Source organism: Cupressus sempervirens, chromosome 2 (assembly GCF_028749045.1).
Source record: "Cupressus sempervirens isolate cs-2001-9-10 chromosome 2, ASM2874904v1, whole genome shotgun sequence".
NCBI classification, from domain to species: Eukaryota; Viridiplantae; Streptophyta; class Pinopsida; order Cupressales; family Cupressaceae; genus Cupressus; species Cupressus sempervirens.
The window spans coordinates 755,390,164-755,408,986 of record NC_143119.1 but is presented as its reverse complement, the minus strand read 5'-3'; the positions used below and the strand labels follow the sequence as shown (position 1 = coordinate 755,408,986).

Sequence of the window (18,823 nt, the reverse complement as noted above, 5' to 3'; positions counted from 1 at the left end):
CTTGATTAGAGTTGGCAATCAAAAGATATGACCACTTTAGTGTTCAAAATGTGGACCTCTTAGGTGCAACTGCACGAATTAAAATATCATGTTATATTTTGAAGTTGACATTTGCTTTTTGAAAAATATAACATAATATCACTTTATGTTATGTTTTAAAGTTACTTTATCATTTTGATTTTTCACTTAAAGTAATTATAGAGCACTTTATGTTATATTTTTAAGTTGAGTTGCTTTTTAATTTTTCACTTAAGTGACTATATTAACTCTATAGTTAAATATAATTTGAGTTTTAATTTAAAATATCTTAGTAAATATTGCTTTTAAAATGATATTTGCACGTTATATATTAACTATATAGTGCAAATATTATTTATGACCCATTTGAGTAATATTTCCTCAAAAATTAAATTGACTTGTGCTTAATTCATCACTTAAGTTGTGTATAACATGTCTACAAACACATTTTCATCAAAATATGCAATTGCATCCAAAAGGTGCGATTTTGAATGAAAATACAATTTGAAAACACATAAAACATGTCATTACATGTGGTTTAAAATATGCAAAGACTCCCAAAAGGTGAGACATGCATATTTGAGTGTTTTTAAAACATGCAGTGACCTTCAAAATGTGTGATTTTGCACTAAAGGTCATTTAAGACCAAAATTTAAAACATGCACTTGCAGCCAACAGGTGTGATTTTGCTTATAGACTCTATTTATTTCATGTGCATTTTTAAAACATGCATTTACACCCAAAAGGTGTGATTTTGCTAAGAGTCATTTTTGAAGATTTTAAAACATGTAATTGCACCCAAAAGGTGTGATTTGTCTTCAAATACATGTATATGTCTTCCAGAAACCCGATTTTGAAGATTGAAGGGAAATTTTCATACACTTGCCCTCCAAGAAACATTTTTGCTCGAGACCATTTCTTCATTCCAAATCAAGAAATCTTCTACCTAGGGTCGTTTTTGCATTTGAATGCATTCCCATGCATTTGGTGTCCAAATCCATAAAGAAATCTTTGTATCTTATGAAGATTTGAAGCCATGTTTGTGGCAAAAAACGTCCATTCTTGGGTGATTTTGATCACATTTTTAGCTAAGGAAGGGGTACTTTGGGGTTTCCCTACATGATCTTGCTATCGACAAACATGTTTTTGCCCTTCACCTCCAAAAACGATTCACTTTGGGGCAGATTGGAAACACATTTTGATGAAAAAATCCCAAGAGCTTGTATTTATTAAAAATGTTAGTATCTTGAGGGACTATAAGGCACATTTTGGGCATTCTTATCCAAAAACACCTCATTGGATGTTCTCTTCGAATTCGTCTGCAAGGTTGGAGAGGTCCAAGTTTGTTTGAGAAAATTGCAAAGTTAGAACTTTTTCCCCTTCATTCTTGGCACATTAATCTTCAAGTAAGTGGACATTATCCATTTTGCTAATTAATGCATGCTTATCTTGCTGTTTTGATGCATGTTTTAGCTTGATGCTACACACTTGTTGATGTAGATGCGATGAAAAGTGCATTTCCTCTTTACAAATGATGAAAAGTCTCATTTTCATACTTCTGGTTTTTTTCCCAAACTCCAAATTCGAGTTTGCATGTTGAAGTATCTTGCTTGTTGACATGTTGAGTCTAATATCAAAGGTACGTGTTTCTTTTGTGCTTGTTGTCGTTGTTTGTTTGCTTTTAAGTTCTTCATTTGGAAGAAGTTGCAAGTTCTTTCCCAAGAACTTGAGCACGTTTCACTTTTCTCCACCTTCCATCATTGCATGCAATTGCATCATTTCATTTTATGCCAAGGCACATTGCATCCATTCCTTTCATATCCAATTACACTCTGTGAGCAATTACATTTAATTCCACTTTTCATGTCATAACACATTGCATCTCATTCTCTACATGCAATTACATGTAAACTCATCTTCCATCCGCAGTTACATACAATCTCACTTTTTGTTCCTAATTGCATGTCACATATATATGTAATTCACTTTTCGTGCAATGACATCTTGAGAACTCGTTTTTGACTTAAAGTCATTTTTTAAAAGTCAAAATTTTTCATTTGCACGCATTCCCATGCATTCAACTTTAATGCCTTAAAGCACATTCATAGAAGTTAACTTCTACCTCATGTTTCCATCTTCTCAAGTCATATTTCAGCCTTTACATATGCATGCTATCTTGTCACCATTACATTAGATACTTGAAGCATTTAATCCATACTCCAAACCTTTGTTGCTGATCAAGAATCAACGTTTTTATGGAAGCAATATCCTCTAATGATGTGTTCACATTTTGGAATTTTCATGTTGCAGCACAAGCACAAGGAATGCCTTCATCTACAAAATCGAAAGGCAAAATGAAATATCAATATGATAAAGAGTTGGCTCATATAACTCCATCTTAGGTCCTGTCTATTCTTGATAGTGTTTCAGATATAGAGATTGGGAATGTGGATATGATTGATTTAATATTCATTTGGTGTTTTCATTCCATATGGTTGTCGTGGAACCTGAATTTGTTCTAGGATGTGCAAAGCGTTTTTAGTCCGAAGTCTAAAACGATCAAGGATGTAGATGGTAATGTCATTATTAGCCTTGACCTTGAGGTTATTGAACAGATTTTCAAAGTGCCGTAGAGTGCAGAGTGTGTAGATTTGACGAAAGAAGAATCTTTGGAGATATGGAATGCAAACAAGGGAAATTATCAGAAACGTGTTAATTTGTATTGGATGGATTCCAAGAGAAGTAATTTCTCAAGATGCCCTGAAACTATTCACAGATCCAGTTTTAAGCCAGAATACAAAGGCTTGATTATCCTTCTCACTAGAATACGCGGTCTGAAGGATTCTAGTGATTTTGAACTATGGATGTATAAGTTCATTTTCCAAATCATTAATAATAAATGACATCTTTTGGGGAGAGCTTATCAGCCCTGCACTTTGTGAGCAGCTACTTAATGTAGGAACATCAACACCTTTCTACATGAATTCTTATCTTGTCAATATTGCAACTGCTATGGGATCTTTCTTGGAACTTTCAACCAAAGGAGACCCTCTTCAAGTTCCAGTTTGGGAGTATTATGATCAAATTACTTTGACAAATAGTACGTATCATTATAGGAGAGCTTATCAGCCCTGCACTTTGTGAGCAACTACTTAATGTAGGAACATCAACACCTTTCTACATGAATTCTTATCTTGTCAATATTGCAGCTGCTATGGGATCTTTTTCGGGACTTTCAACCAAAGGAGACCCTTTTCAAGTTCCAGTTTGGGAGTACTATGATCAGATTACTTTGACAAATAGTACGTATCATTATAGGAGAGTTCAAGATGCCTTCTTTGGACATTTCAGATGCTTGTTGGATAAGCAGTTGTTTGTCAAAAGAGTGTCTGATGAGGCTTTCAGTTTTCAACCTTTACTAATTTGAGAGCTGGGGACTTCAATGGAGAACCATATACCTTACCTAGGTATGCTATTGATAGAATCATTTTAATAGAATTGGTCAGACAACTCATGGAGGTTCAATTTGATCAACACACTATGCATAGACCAGGTTTCGATATTTCTTCCGCCTAACAAGGCAAAAGCCATGGAATTATAACATCAATTCATTACATTGAAGAAGTTTAAAGCCATATATGATTTTGATTACAAAGAGATGAATTCAAAAATTAAGAGAGCATTTACTCATGCTCATCGAATAGAAGAAGTTTGGATCGATATGTGGACAAAATTATCATGAAAATGGACTATTGCAAGTTAACATGTTAGAGTAATTATTTGTTCGCACTTATTAATTAAATCACTTTGATTTAATTAAATAAGTTGCCTATTACTCTAGTTTGTTTAAGCTATTTTGTAGGTGCATATAATTAATATTTTATTAATTATATTGTGCAACCTGGCTTTTTTAGGCTTTAGGTTACCCTTTTCGGGTTTCGATCTCCTTTTATAAGGATTGATCTCTTTGTATTTTTAATTATGAAGATCTGTTGAATAATATTTTCTTCGTTTGAATTTTTTAGATCCAACCCTTGCCTCTTCTTGTCTTTTTCTTCTTTGTGACAAGTTTTTTGCAAGTAGGTTTTCTTGGGCTTCGTGGATTTGTTGTGCGCTTTTTGCTCAAATCCTACATGGTATCATAGCTAGATCTGCTGTAGCTTGTTCGATGTTTCAAGAGAAAGGGAGAACAAGGGTTTGGTGGATCAAATTTGGTGTTTTTTCGGATTTTTCTGAGAAAACAGAGGGGTCATTGATTTTCGGAGCAGTTTGAGGCCAAACAGACCTCATAGATGGATTCAGAAGGCGTCAAAACCCCCATTTTGATATAAAATCTGTCCGATTTGGACAACGTTGATCTGGGAGGCAATTTTTTTTTGCCGTGCAGGGCCGTACGGCCTCTGCGCACAATCTAAGGCACGAAAAATCAAAAAAATTGCAAAAAAAAAAGTGCAGCAGCGTTTTTCAGCCCGCGGTGGTTAGTTAGCCACAGTGGGACCGCTAGCGGTTAACCACTGCGGTCACTGCTGGAGAAAACCGCGAGTGGTTCGCCAATGGCTTGTAGTGGCTCTGTTGGCGGCTCCCACCACGGCCCTGCTACAGCTTCGCCCCGCGGCGGCTCTCTGCCCTCTCACCACCTCGGCTGCCGCTCCGCCAGTGGTGCAGGGTTGGTGCCTTTTTTTTGTTTTTTATTATTTTTTTTATTAAAAAAAAATAATTTTCTTGCATTTCAGAGGGCCTGTGGTTTTTTCTCTGTAACTTGAGCATACAGACATATTTTTTCGATCCAAAAAATGCGCCGAAAAGTTGGTTTAGAGATGGAGATATTTGTGCAAGCTTTTTTGAGTTTTCATGCAGTTTGGTTGCTTGTTTTGGCAGTCAAAGCCGGATGTTCTGTTTTGCACTCCGGAAGGCGTATCTTGAGCATCCGATCTCCGTTTTTGGACTTCTTTATATCGCTGGAAAGCTCTTTCTGTGCTCTTTTCAGTGATGCTGGTTGTTGTTCTAGGTTTTGCTCCAGGCACATTTTATTCAGCCTTTTGCGTTTTTGCATGCTGGTGGATATCCTGGCTGTTTCAGGTCTGGGGATCAATTTTGTTGCTTCAGATGCTTCGTTTTGGGCTCTACCTTCTGTTGTTTCAGCCTTATGCTTTTTCTGATCATTGCTGATATTCATTGTAACCATCTTTATGCAACGCACTGAGATAAAGTGTCACTTGCGTTTCGGGATCTTTTTCATCATTGTGATTCATTGTACTCGCACTATTTTATAAAGTGCCATGGGGGGAATAGTTGTTTGCCGCTTATAGGCCCTCTTTCTCTTTTGCCTCATGCAGTGTCGATGACACGTGCCTTTATTGGTGTCTGTACCTCACTCTCGATGTGTCTGGTTCCTGTGTTGTAGGAGATTCTTTGGCCCATCTTTTCAATTGCTTGTCACCTCACCTCGTCTGCATTAAGGGGGGGTTATATTGTTGGTTCTAATGCTTCCTTGGTTCGGTGGTTCGTTAGTGTGAGCTATGTATTTAGTACCTGATCCTACATACTAGGTGATTGCAATGGCTAGCTACCTATGCATTTCGGTGAGATGGATCATCTACCATATAGACACGCTTGGTTCGTGCCTTCTATTTCCATGGAGGTTCTACAGATCAGCGTTTTGACAGAGTTTTGCGGTTCTTCATGCTTCAGTGATTCTCTTCTGATCTCTTTGTTCCTATCTTCTGGAACAACGCACTGAGATAAAGTGCCACTTGCGTTTAGGGATCCTTTTCATCATTGTGATTCATTGTACTCGCACTATTTTATAAAGTGCCATGGGGGGAATAGTTGTTTGCCGCTTATAGGCCCTCTTTCTCTTTTGCCTCATGCAGTGTCGATGACACGTGCCTTTATTGGTGTCTGTACCTCACTCTCGATGTGTCTGGTTCCTGTGTTGTAGGAGATTCTTTGGCCCGTCTTTTCAATTGCTTGTCACCTCACCTCGTCTGCATTAAGGGGGGGTTATATTGTTGGTTCTAATGCTTCCTTGGTTCGATGGTTCGTTAGTGTGAGCTATGTATTTAGTACCTGATCCTACATACTAGGTGATTGCAATGGCTAGCTACCTATGCATTTCGGTGAGATGGATCATCTACCATATAGACACGCTTGGTTCGTGCCTTCTATTTCCATGGAGGTTCTACAGATCAGCGTTTTGACAGAGTTTTGCGGTTCTTCATGCTTCAGTGATTCTCTTCTGATCTCTTTGTTCCTATCTTCTGGAACATTCATTGCTATCTCTTTTTGGAGAGGGGTTTTTCCCACTGGGTTTTCTCCTTTGTCTTCGGTTTACAAAGATTTCCTTGTATTGGTTATCTGATCAGGCCTTGTTGCCGGGACCCTTTTCCTGATTTCATAGTTGTGCTAGGTTAGCTTACCTCTTGAGCTTCGCTTAAGGGGGGGTGTTAGAGTAATTATTTGTTCGCACTTATTAATTAAATCACTTCGATTTAATTAAATAAGTTGCCTATTACTCTAATTTGCTTAAGCTATCTTATAGGTGCATATAATTAATACTTTATTAATTATATTGTGCAACCTAGCTTTTTTAGGCTTTAGGTTATCCTTTTCGGGTTTCGATCTCCTTTTATAAGGATTGATCTCTTTGTATTTTTAATTATGAAGATCCGTTGAATAATATTTTTTTCGTCTGAGTTTTTCAGATCAAACCCTTGCCTCTTCTTGTCTTTTTCTTCTCCGTGATAGGTTTTCTTGGGCCTCGTGGATTTGTTGTGCGCTTTTGCTCAAATCCTACAAACATTGCAGCAGATTATTGATCTTAATATGCTTGAGATTCCATCTGATTTTCAAATTGAAGATTATGGTAATGTTCTTCATCCAAAATATCATTAGGCTGGTTTTGATAAACGATGCCTTTTCCCTATTCAATGACAGCAAAAGGAAGGAACTTCTATCCTTGATCCTTCTATCCTTGATCGATTTCAGTCCATTTTGGCAAACAACAAGTGGTTGAAAATCAAAGGTCTCAAAATGGCCAATCCAAAGTTGGGTTTGGATTGTGGAAGTTTTGGTCTGCTTGGAAGAAAGTCCCAATTAGAATTGCAGGCAAAGATCGTGTATCTTACTCTGATATAAAGAAATCTCTCAAATTCAAATTGAAAGGTGGAAAGGGATTTAAATTATCTCAGACACTTGAACAAGTTCAAGAGTCAGAAGGAGAATCAGATGAAGGGCTTGATGAAGAAGATGAGGAGGAAGGAGAAGTCATGATCATATTTGCTCCATGATCTACACAAAGTCAGGGACCATATATGCAGGAAGCACCTTTTCTGGGTGCAATAGATGATTATGTGGATTCATTATCCACTGTTTTCACACCTTCTATCCCGACCTCATAAGTAAATACATTGGCTCTTCCTATACCTATAGTAGCTCCTCCCATTTTGATAACTAAGCAATGTGAACACTTAGTGAATGTGTTTGAGAATTTTCTAACCCTCAGAGAAGGTCAAATTTCTCAACTTGATACATTCCTAATTGGTTTTGAGTTGTTCATGACAAAATCCTCCTATTATGCACCTATGAATTCAACTGTACAAACTAAGTCATGTTCAGTCACAATAGAGATATAATCAGGATCAATGCCAATGATCTCCACTACACCTGTTTCTGTAGATGAAAATTTCAGTTTGCTAGCATGGTTGAGTAGTTTTTAGAGATTGTTGAGCCATTGGTGGACAAGTCAGTTGAAGAACTTACTTGTTCTGATTACAAGTTCACTAAAGTAGAAATTGGAAAGCTATCACGATTAGGTTGCTTACAAGAGGCTCAAGATGCACTTGCTAATGTGTGAAAGAGCAATCATGAATTATGGGAAAAAAAAATCAGCTCAAGCAAGAGGTTGCTCGCTTAAATGAGGTTATTCGACAACAATCCTCACAACATGCAGTTGTTGTTATCTCTGACACATAAAGAGAGAAGGACAGTAGAAGTTGCAAAGTCTTGGATGGGAGAAGTCATTTTTGAAGGAGTACAGGCCATTGCAGATACGACCAAAGTTTTTGGATGTATCAAAGGTGTTGAAGAAATGGTACATGATTTGATTGCATCTTTGACTCGGGAAGCTAAAACTTTGAAAGAAATTCTGATTGACTGGGATGAGATTGCCGAATTTGATCTAGATGCCATGGTCACGTGTGACATTCTTCCATCTTGTGAAATGTTCTACAGATGCCATGGACTCATGGGTTATATAGAAGAGACACTAAGAAAGCTCGCAACAAAGTTACAGGCAAACTTAGAAGATTGCCAGGCAATAGAAATTGGTATCACATTTGACTTGGAGCAAATGGGATGCCAAATTCTTGATGAACATGGTAACTTGGTTGTAGTTGAAGGGATAACTTCAGAATATACAATAAGGATCAATGCTGATTTAGATTATGAATATGATGGTTCTCATACAATGAACAGGTTTGCTTTGTACAAATCTTTAGCAAAGCACTTACAAGAATTTCTATCGGCAAATTCCAAGATTGTGAAATCAACATATGCTGATGTAGTAAGAATAGAAGCCATATCAAAGACAATGGAGTAGTGCATGATGTCATCACCAAATTCAAGGCACTAGAGAACAATCTTTAAGATTGTTATTTTGTTTTTATGTTTGTAGATTAAAGAGGATGTATTACATGAAATTTTGTAATTACATGTAATACGATTTGCATGTGTAGTGATATGTAATCCAGTAATTTCTGTTTTTAGTTTGACTAGTTCAAAGTTGATTGAGTTGCTCCCACCTTTTCCTCCATGGTTCAGTAGTTTGGGGCCCCTCTTTATTGGACTCTAATTGTGACCTTGGTTAAGTGGGTCCAGTCACTCTTTCTTTAATGCATTATCCATTGTTGGCAGACTACGTCGCATTGTATTGTTCAAGCTAAGTTCACGGCTCATCCTTTTAGGCTTGGCACCATTTTTGATTTGCCCTTGTTCTTGCACCGAATGCGGTTACTACTTTGTATTGTATTGTTCAAGCTAAGTTGACGGTTCATCCTTTTAGGCTTGGCACCATTTTCGATTTGGTCTTATTCTTTCACTGAATGTGGTGTTTTGCAGATTCCTCTATTGTGTGATATAAATACTCATAACTTGCCTAGTATTCCTTTGAGGAGGTTGCTTGCTGGAAACACTTTGGGAGGTCTCGTTGTTGGTTTGCTCAGGCTTTGGCTCTTCTAGGGTTGTTCGAGATTGATATCAATCAACTTCCTTCAGACTAGTACTCATTGGATGCCGTCGCTCATTTGCTACCGTCAAATGAGGAGCTGATCAGGCATATCGAGATGGATATTTACAAATTGTACATCCTCACTACTTGGGTCAACCCCCTAGGGTTGTTGTGCCCAAGAATGGCTTTGTATCTCCCTTGGATCCTCAAAGTGCTCCACACACTCTGATTTCAATTAGACCATTTATTCAGAGACAATAGGACTTGCTAGCTTCGTGACATGGGAGTCGTGGAGATAGGGACTCCCTTTATTTACGGTTAACCCATATACTACGAGATCAGAGGGCCGTTTTATTGTTTGTTTGAAGAGACTTACTCTCTTCCCACCTTTTTCGGATATACAGACTAGAGGTGCATCGCGCTCTATCTGCAGACCTTGAGGTTCCCAGAGCACTCTTTACAACAGCGTTTCATCAACTCATTCTTCTCGCTGGTTTCCTTGGTGCAGGGAACCAAGTGGTTCTGTGATCCTCAGTCGGAGACCCCAAAGAGTCTGTGTCCTTGTAGGTCCTCCACACGGTTGTGACCTTACTTCTTACCTTCGCCTAAAGGTTTTCAGCGATGACTTGGGGTCCCTTCTACCCTAAGGCTTATCCTTGTACCGTAGTTATCTTCTAGAATTAGTTTTGGGGTCCCTTCTCGGGGTTGCTCATAGAACGAACTGGTCTCTTTTTGGTTCGTCCATTTGTTTTTGTTGTTCTGTTCTTATTTTGCGCAGACACTGTTTCATTTGCCTGCTGTTGGCTTTCTCTTGGCCAGGCTTTTGTAGTCCTTTGGACCCGCTTGTTGGTCTTTCGTTGGACATCAATAAATTTGTCTTGAATTCTAGGAAGGAATATTGATTGTTGCTGTTTATCCTGTTTGATATTTTTTCTTATCCTTATTGAATCTTTCTTTTTAAGTTTTAATTGTTGGGCACAACTTCCTAACTCAATAAAGCATTTGTCAATGAAGACCTCAACCTTCGATATTCATCAAAAGGTAATTGTTAAAACCTTTTTATTAATTCTTATAAAATAAGTAGGAAATGTGCATGCTGTCCATGATTCGGCATTACGAACAGGGATTGGTACATACGTTGCTTTATGTAACAAGTATTGAAGGAAGCCGAATATTATGGGCTGTAAAACTGGTGTCATTTAAAAATACATTATAGAGTGTATAAAATCAGCTATAAAAGATTTGTTACAATAAGTGTTGTCTGAACTTACAAACAGATTTTAGGGGTTGAAAAGACAATTTGGTGTAGTTATTGTGTTGATGCATTGATCTGTCATTCCAAACTAATATATTAATCTGTTTAGAATTAGTTTACCTATAGGAGCGCTCCCTTGGGTATAGGCTGAACCCAAAGAGTTGGATAGTTTCCCCACTCTCATAGTTTGTCTTTAATCATGTGATGTCTGTTGATGAGCCATGTCTTTGCCTTATTAAAGAAAAAGCTTTCTGCTTGAAGGTGAAGGAAAGCTCTAGGACATGGGAACTGCTATTTCAGGACCTAATAACTAGCACGCGTCATACCATATAGCTGCGCAGTTAATAGCAGTTCCACTAATGATGTCTTTTTCCAAGTTGCTCTTGATTAATTGTTTGAATTCACTGTTTTTATCATTAAAAAATGTCTTGTACCACTTGTTTTTCCAAAAATCAACATCAAATAGCATTTACCCTTTAGATTACATGTTATTATTGCTATGCTTGTGACACAGATCAGGAGGGTTTTGGGCTTTTTATAATAACTTTTTGATTGCATGCTGTAGATCACATATTATAATGAGAAGAAGAACAATTGGGATATTTGAATGTGATTTTTCTAAATAAGGTGAATTCGACAGATATCTGCAGGATAACTTTCTGAGCGGCTTGATTCCTCCTGAGTTTGGAAAGCTTTCAGAGCTAAAGATTCTGTGAGTCAACTACCCCTCTTTTTCATCTGATATAAGTGAGCTGGTTATAATTTAGGAGTTATATCTCTAGAAATAAATATATTTTGTAAAACTTTTTTAAAAATTACGTTTGATTTTCAAAATTTTGAAGTAGTTTTAAAATGTTTTCCAAATCTCTGTAGGTTTTATATTATTAAAGCAAGTCTTGTAGAGTTACCAAAATTTACAGCATCTCTTTCATTGACATCTCCAACTAGGGGATATACAGCAATGTTGAAGCACAAAAACATTTCCATAAACATTCACGGCATCAATGGTCATGCAGTAGACGAAATATGCTGTTAATCCTCTGAAATATTTCACCCCTATTTGTCACCAACCATAGTTATCTGCGATGAAATATAGCTGTCCGTAACTATAGAAAAGACCCGATATTGGCTTGAATTATATTTCTCAGAAATTAATCTCAGCGAAATATAGAATAAGCTACCATTAAAATTCCCGAACTTTAGAAAACTTTATTATTTTTATTTTTTGGGCCAATAAATCACATCTGCTGAACAAATACTTTCCCATCCTGAAAAAGGCACTAAATATTTCACCAATATCATTAAAGTGAGGAGAAACAATAATTTCTTATTTGTTGCTGAAAGACTTAAGAAATTGGGACCCACGTTAAATAATTATTGAGACCATTAGAATATAATTTTTCGCCACAGCAATATTTGAGATACCCAAATATTTTTCAAGTGTAGGCCGAGAACTATATAGTTGGATGAATGGTGCAGTGGTTCAGCTGATAATCAAGTCTTATCAAAGCACTGGGTGCCGAATTCTTGAGCCAAATAGGGGAATGCATAACGTCACAACTCCAGGCCAGTCGCAGCATACAGATTCAGTACTAGAATCTTCATTTCATTCATATGGATTTTCATGCCTGCACTAGTTCTTGCCTCCAACAAATTTGTTGTCCTCTATTTTGACATCATAAAATTGAGGCAACCCTATGCAATTTTCTCATGGATTCGTAGGTGCATCCTCTTTGTTTTACTGCATCGATAAAGTATCATAAAGACACTTCGTTATCCCTGAATTGTGCTTTGTGTTGCACTATCTATGCATTTTTTTGAAGGTTTTCATCAAGTTGAATCCTCAATTGTTTTTTATTAAGAGTTTTTCTTCTCTGACTGCAAACTCTCGATTTTTGGCAAACTTTCGCGTTTTTTTTTTTCTCTGTGTTGTAGATAGTCTTTGGTCTTGTTTTTGCCTTAGGATAATAGCCCTTGGAATTCTGCTCTTTTGGAGCTAACTTAGGTCAAAATCGGAGTTGTCTAGCTCAAGTTATAAGGAAAGAAGTGGGGTTTTTTAGGACAACTGCAGATCTTTCTTAAAAATTCTCAAAAAAGTGGACTTTTTATTGGCAATTACATGATATAAAATTATATTTGATATCTAATATAGATTTTGGGGTCCATATAGAAATTTCAGCTCATTTTGAGTTGATTTGACCATAGTTTTAATGTTTTATGCATTAGCCTATTTCAAGACTATTTTTCATGTTACTATATTAAAAACTAAAGTGAGATATTAAATTTAATTGCTCAAGACACTTAAGTGCACTTAAGTGGGGTTTTATTACATATTGCATATATCCACATGCAAATGACTGTGAAAACCCGCTTCCAATAAAATATAAGTCCTAGCATTAATTTAAATGGACTTTTTCAATGCAATAACATGTTATAATGTTTTAAATGGCTTTTTAATATGCATTTGCATATTTAAAACTTATTAAATCAATATAAGTGGCAAAATCTATCCCATTTACATATCTTGTAGCATGTATAAGTTTATTTTAATTATATTAATGCATTTAAATGGGGGTTTTCTAACCTATTGCATATACATCTTTTAAAATTACCACTTAATGGACTCTTAAAGTTAAAATACATGTTTTAATAACATGTAAATGCACTAGGTGGCAATTTGGGACCCAATTGCATGTGTATGTAATATTTAAAAACCCATTTCACCTAGCCTAAGCTAAAGTGAAATTTTTGGCCCAACTATATGCATTTAAAAATTTGTTTTCATGTTTTAAAACTCCACCAAGGCAAAGTGGTGATTTTTTGCCCAATTGCATTTATGTTTCAAAAACATGTAAATGGTCTCCAAAAATGCATTTAAGTGGCTTCTAAAACCTTATAATGTGTGATGGTGATTTTGGAGCACAGTGGATGCATTATAATATATGCATTTGCATAAAGAAATACTGTTTTTAACTTGCAGCTTGCATTTGGAGTGGTTTTGGGCACATTTTTCACATGCAAGTGCAACCAAAAAGTGCGATTTTATTTCATAACATGAGACTTTTTGATCAAACACCCATAAGTGGCGATTTTTAGCCGAAAACACATGTTTTTGGCTCCCAAAACTTCACTTTTTTGGGCGTTTTTATCCAAAAACGGATTTCGCAGCCTTCAAATGCTCATATCTTGAGTATTTCTTGGTTGTTCTTCATTTCTCAAGCTATCTAGGGCACATTTTTGCTAAAAATGCCCTAGTTTTGAGCAATTTGCACCAAAACAGCAAGTGATTGGATCAAGGAAAGTTTGAAAGCATTTCCTATCCTTCCTAGGTTGCATTCAAGGCTTCTAAATCATTTGATATGCTTTGGATGCCATTTTCGAATGCGTTTGCAAATGACATTGATTTGGTGAAAGTTGTTCCACATTTCGGGCATTGCATTTCTCTAACTATATCTACATATCCAAATTTGAACCATGCAATGAGGACTTTGAAATTTATTAAGTCTTGGTTTGGGCAAAAATTTGAACATCTCTTGGACATTTTCAGATTTGCTCAAGATTTGGACAAGGCTTTTGTCTTTCTCATTTTTGGTGGACTGGAGGTAATTTTTCTTGGTTATTTTCTCTAAGGCATTTGTATATATTATTGTTTGAATGTTCATGCAAGTCACTGACATTTCCATTTTTAGATTTGTATGATTTTAATTCTTGAAGTTGTTCTTTCTATGTTCCGTCTTCTTCTCCAAGTTGCATGTCTCATCTTCCTTGCATATGCAGTCGGGTGAAAAATTCGGTTTTTAAAAGAAAGGCCAGCTCACCATTTTCCTCACATGCGAATGCAAGATAAAACCCCACCAATATGCATTCCATGAACCTCCATATGGCTTGCTGGATACAAAGTATGACTTAAGCCTATTAAAGCATGCTATGTTTTTATTCCATTACACTTTATTCGTCATTTGTATATTTTAAAGCTCACTATCCGCATATACAATCCACTCCAAAAAACTCGTTTTCGGCTATTTTAGTTATTTTTGAGCCATTATGAGTCTGACACATTTGCTCATTCGCTAATTTCAATCATTTAATCCATTCTACCTATCCATACCTTGCCTAAAATCCGTGTTTTTACACCAAAAGCTTGCCATGGACCCCTCACATGACGGAGCCTACAAGAAGGTGAAAGAATGATTACAAGTATAAAGTGCTTTTAAGTTGGTCAATGAACACTCAACGAAACAATCAAGGATGCATATTCATACTCCAGTTCAAGATGCTTCCACCAAACATGAGCACAAGAATCGTAGAATATCGGGCATCTTGTAGCAGCATGAAGACCAATAAAGCTTGATGTTATAGAATTTGTGTCTTGTAAGACCTTAGACTTAGAGTATTATTTGTAATTGACATATTACATGTGATGGAAAAGCATGATGTAATTATATGTGATAGTATCATGTGCAAATTTGTAATATGTAATTAAGTTGCAATCGCATTAGGCATGCAACTTTGAATAAAGTCAAAGTTAGTTAGTTTGAGATAAGTCAACGTGGTTGATATTGTTCCACGTTTTCCTCCACCGTTCTCTCTCCTATTTTCTATATAAAGGAGAGAGATCATTGTAAATAATCATCTTTTGGCAAGGCAAGAAAATTTTGCCAATTTGTGCTTGGATGTAAAATTCTAAGACTTTGTGCTTGGATGTAAATCGGATTACTTTCGATAAAAGAGGCAACTTGCCTTCAAACTTTGTGTTGATTCAAGTTGTTATATGAAGACATTTTTTGGATATTGGTTGTGAGTTTTGGAGCTTTGATCAAGAGGGATTTGAATTTAATTGTGTAGACTTTGAGCTGCCTATTACATTCAGAGCCAATTTGAACTTTTGAAGACATTGTGCTTCAGTAGGACACATTGTAGTAGATAGTAGTGGCTGTAATCACTTAGAGCTGAAGACTTTGGGCTTCAATTGTAAGTGTTTTTATTAAATTTGAGAGTATCCAGTAAGAGACTTTGTGCCTTACTGTTTATTCTGTTGAATCTTCATTCGAGATTGGTGTTATTCTTATGTCAATTCCAGGGTCACCAGTATTATAGTAGCAATAAGACACTTTTTGTTAAATTGGAAAGAGTTATAGACAAATCATTTTTGAAAAAAGTGGAATTGATCAAGAGAACCATATTTTTTTTTTACTTTCAACTAAGTTCCTATTGAAGCCACCTACGGTAAGAAGGGAGCCTACCCTATTGCTGAGAGAAATCTCACGAAATGTTGCCTGAAGTCACAATTTTGTAAGTCGTAGTTAGTGACGTACAAAATACTTAGCCAACAAAACTCTAGACTCACAACATAGAAATGTGTTCTTTACAGAGTTTCCCCAAAACTTTCTGGATCCCACAGTGTTGCTGTTGAAATATTTATTCCAAAGATAGTATCCAACATATTTGCACGACAACAATCGAGAACCCTCAGAAAACTTCAATGTTCAAAATATTTAAATGTAGCCGCTTTGTATATAATTATTTTCTGCAAATTTGTTGCAGCCAAGTTGAAAAAGTTCTCTTTAATGTTAGCCCTTCAGGTTGGTAGGAAGATTGCTCTGATACCACTGAAATATTCTGAAAAGATATTTTCACCAATTTTTTCAAAATATATCACAGAAATTTAAACAACAGATTTGCATGCAATTGATTTCCAATCTATTTAATATAATGACAAATACTCAGCTGAAATAAATATTCTGAAATAATATTGCATTTAAATCTTCAAAAGAACAGAAACAAATCCAGTCGTAAACACATATTACAGTCAGATTGGATAACTAGAAATAAGGAATTTTAAGCACAAGTGAGACACCTGTATGACATCTCCAACAGACAATGGGTTTTCCATCCTCAAATTTGCCGAAAGTTGAAGCTTCCAAATTCTTCGCGAGAGTCCAAATGAGCTTCACTTTGTTCTTTTAAAGAGCAACCCTGTGACTCTTTGTTTTCCAATTCTTGTTTTTTCATCTTTTTACTTTTTGTCCTCTTTTCAAACTTTTTTAAATATTAAAATGACGTTTATTAATTTGCAGTAAGCTCCAACAGTTGTTATTAATTTGCTTGTTCAACTCCAACAGTTGTTATTAATTTGCTTGTTCAACTATGGGACATTACAATTTACAAATTTTTCCAACATCAAGAATTAGCATTCACATGCCTCATTGATGAGAGAGGTCGAGCCTAAAAAAAGTTTGCACATTCTGAGCCATAATCACAGTGCAACTAGGGAAAGCATAATTAAAAAAAGATGTTCGACAAAGAAGCTCCGTTCCAAATCGCAAGCAAGAACCAATAGCGTTTCCCTTCGTTGACTATCAAGCTTTATGAACATGCCTGCTTAATGAACAATTGATGAGAGAGATCGAGCCTCAAAATGTTTGCACAATCCAAGCCATATCCACAGTGCAACTAGGGAAAGTAAAATTAAAAAAAGATGTTCAATAAAGAAGCTTTGTTCCAAATTGCAAGAACCAATAGCGTTCCCCTTTGTTGACCATCAAGCTTTTAGCTTGGGTGGTGGCAAGCATAACTCTCCTTTTGCCAAGTTGGCAAGACGACTCAATATAAATAAATTAATGAAAGCATAACATATGACATCATAAAATTTGAGTAATTTATGAGAAAGCAATGTGCGCATCAATATGAATATAATGATCTATCTATCCATATATATGAGTATGCCTACTTATATACATTTAGATATTCATAAGTGCACCGAGCAACGCATGTGAATACCATACTTATATTTGTATACATATTTTATATATGTGTATATACACACACAGACACATATATGTGCTTGTATCTCTCTCTCTCTCTCTCTCTCTCTCTCTATATATATATATATATATATATATATATGTAGACTTATATATTTATATAGTCATAAGTGCACCAAGCAATAGAGGACAATGTGCACAGTGTGCTAATCAATACAAATATAATGATCTATCTATTCATTTATATGAGTATGTCTACTTATATGTATTTATATTTTCATTAACGCACCGAGCAACACATGCCAATGCCTTATATTTGTATACATTTATACATTTTTTAATATTTATATATGTGTATATATACACACACAAAATGTTTTTGTATCTATTATCTCTCTCTCTCTCTCTATATATATACACACACACACTAGTATGCATACTTATATATTTATATCAGTGCATCGAGCAACACAAAGTGCACCAAACAATGGAGGACAATTCTATACTTATTTTTATATATATGTATATGTATACATATTCCATACCCAGCTTCTGGGATGATTCTCCTCTTGCATTCATTGATACAAGTGGATTAGATATCCATATAATTGAAATAAATTAAACTACCAAACTAATCATAAATTTGCATCAACAATATATTTCCTATTTTCCATACAACCAAAGAGAAGTAATCCATAACAAAATATACATTAGAATTCACCTAACGAAAAGTAATAGAATTTACACTTCTATTCTCATTAGAAACTCACATAATTGAACTTAACTGAAATCCATTAATTACCATAGTTACATTTCATAGGAATTACTTATCATGGTAATAATACAATAGGGTCACGAGGAAGCATAGTAACACGAAGACACCCCCCCTTTATGTTAAACGTCTCGGAGATGGGAATGCATCTAGGACTTGGGGACCCCGTCCCTAGCGGCGCCACCAGATTCTGCCACCTTTGCTGAGAATGAGGACACGTCCCAGTGTTGACTATTTGTTAATTCAATTGTTTATGGTCAATGTTAGATGTTACAATCCAATGCGATGTTCAAGTATTTACTCTTTTACATCTTTATATCTTATATTGCAACACATCTTTTCATAACTAGCATTTTAGGTGCCATATGTATAATATATACAACACCCTTGTCCCCCACCACCATCTCCCTACTATTTCCCCATCGTCCCCAAATTAGGGCCCCTTTGTCGCCCCGTCCTAGAAACTTGTCCCATTGTTTTGCTGTACCCCCATTCCCCAAGGTGGTGTAACTATGTGAGGAAGGTATGCAACATTATGCATCAGACTAGTGTGTTGTCGTGTGCTTTTCAAATCCATGTGTGATGTATGGCTCCATTACAAAGGGGCTTTTTAATGAAAAATATACAATTTGGAATGATGGACATCACTATGTATCACTATGGACATCACTATGTATCAGAATCGATAAAATGCTTTTATTAGTTGATTAGATGAATTTTATAATGTTTCGTTCCCAATTCATATTATCTCATTAATATTCACTTTGTACAACACTTCATATGGGTCT

At 35.9% G+C, this 18,823-nt stretch overlaps 2 protein-coding genes across 3 annotated transcripts in view; one reads left to right on the top strand and one right to left on the bottom strand.

Moving 5' to 3' along the window:
• LOC149575618 (protease Do-like 1, chloroplastic) overlaps positions 1–18,823 on the bottom strand; it is a 328,128-nt gene that overhangs the window by 20,942 nt on the left and 288,363 nt on the right. The gene's annotated exons all lie outside the window — the stretch shown is intronic.
• FEI1 (Leucine-rich repeat protein kinase family protein) overlaps positions 1–18,823 on the top strand; it is a 138,436-nt gene that overhangs the window by 23,657 nt on the left and 95,956 nt on the right. Inside the window, exon 6 of the mRNA XM_089815384.1 lies at positions 11,140–11,211. Coding sequence (XP_089671510.1) covers positions 11,140–11,211 — 72 coding nt within the window. The remainder of the gene's footprint in view (positions 1–11,139; positions 11,212–18,823) is intronic.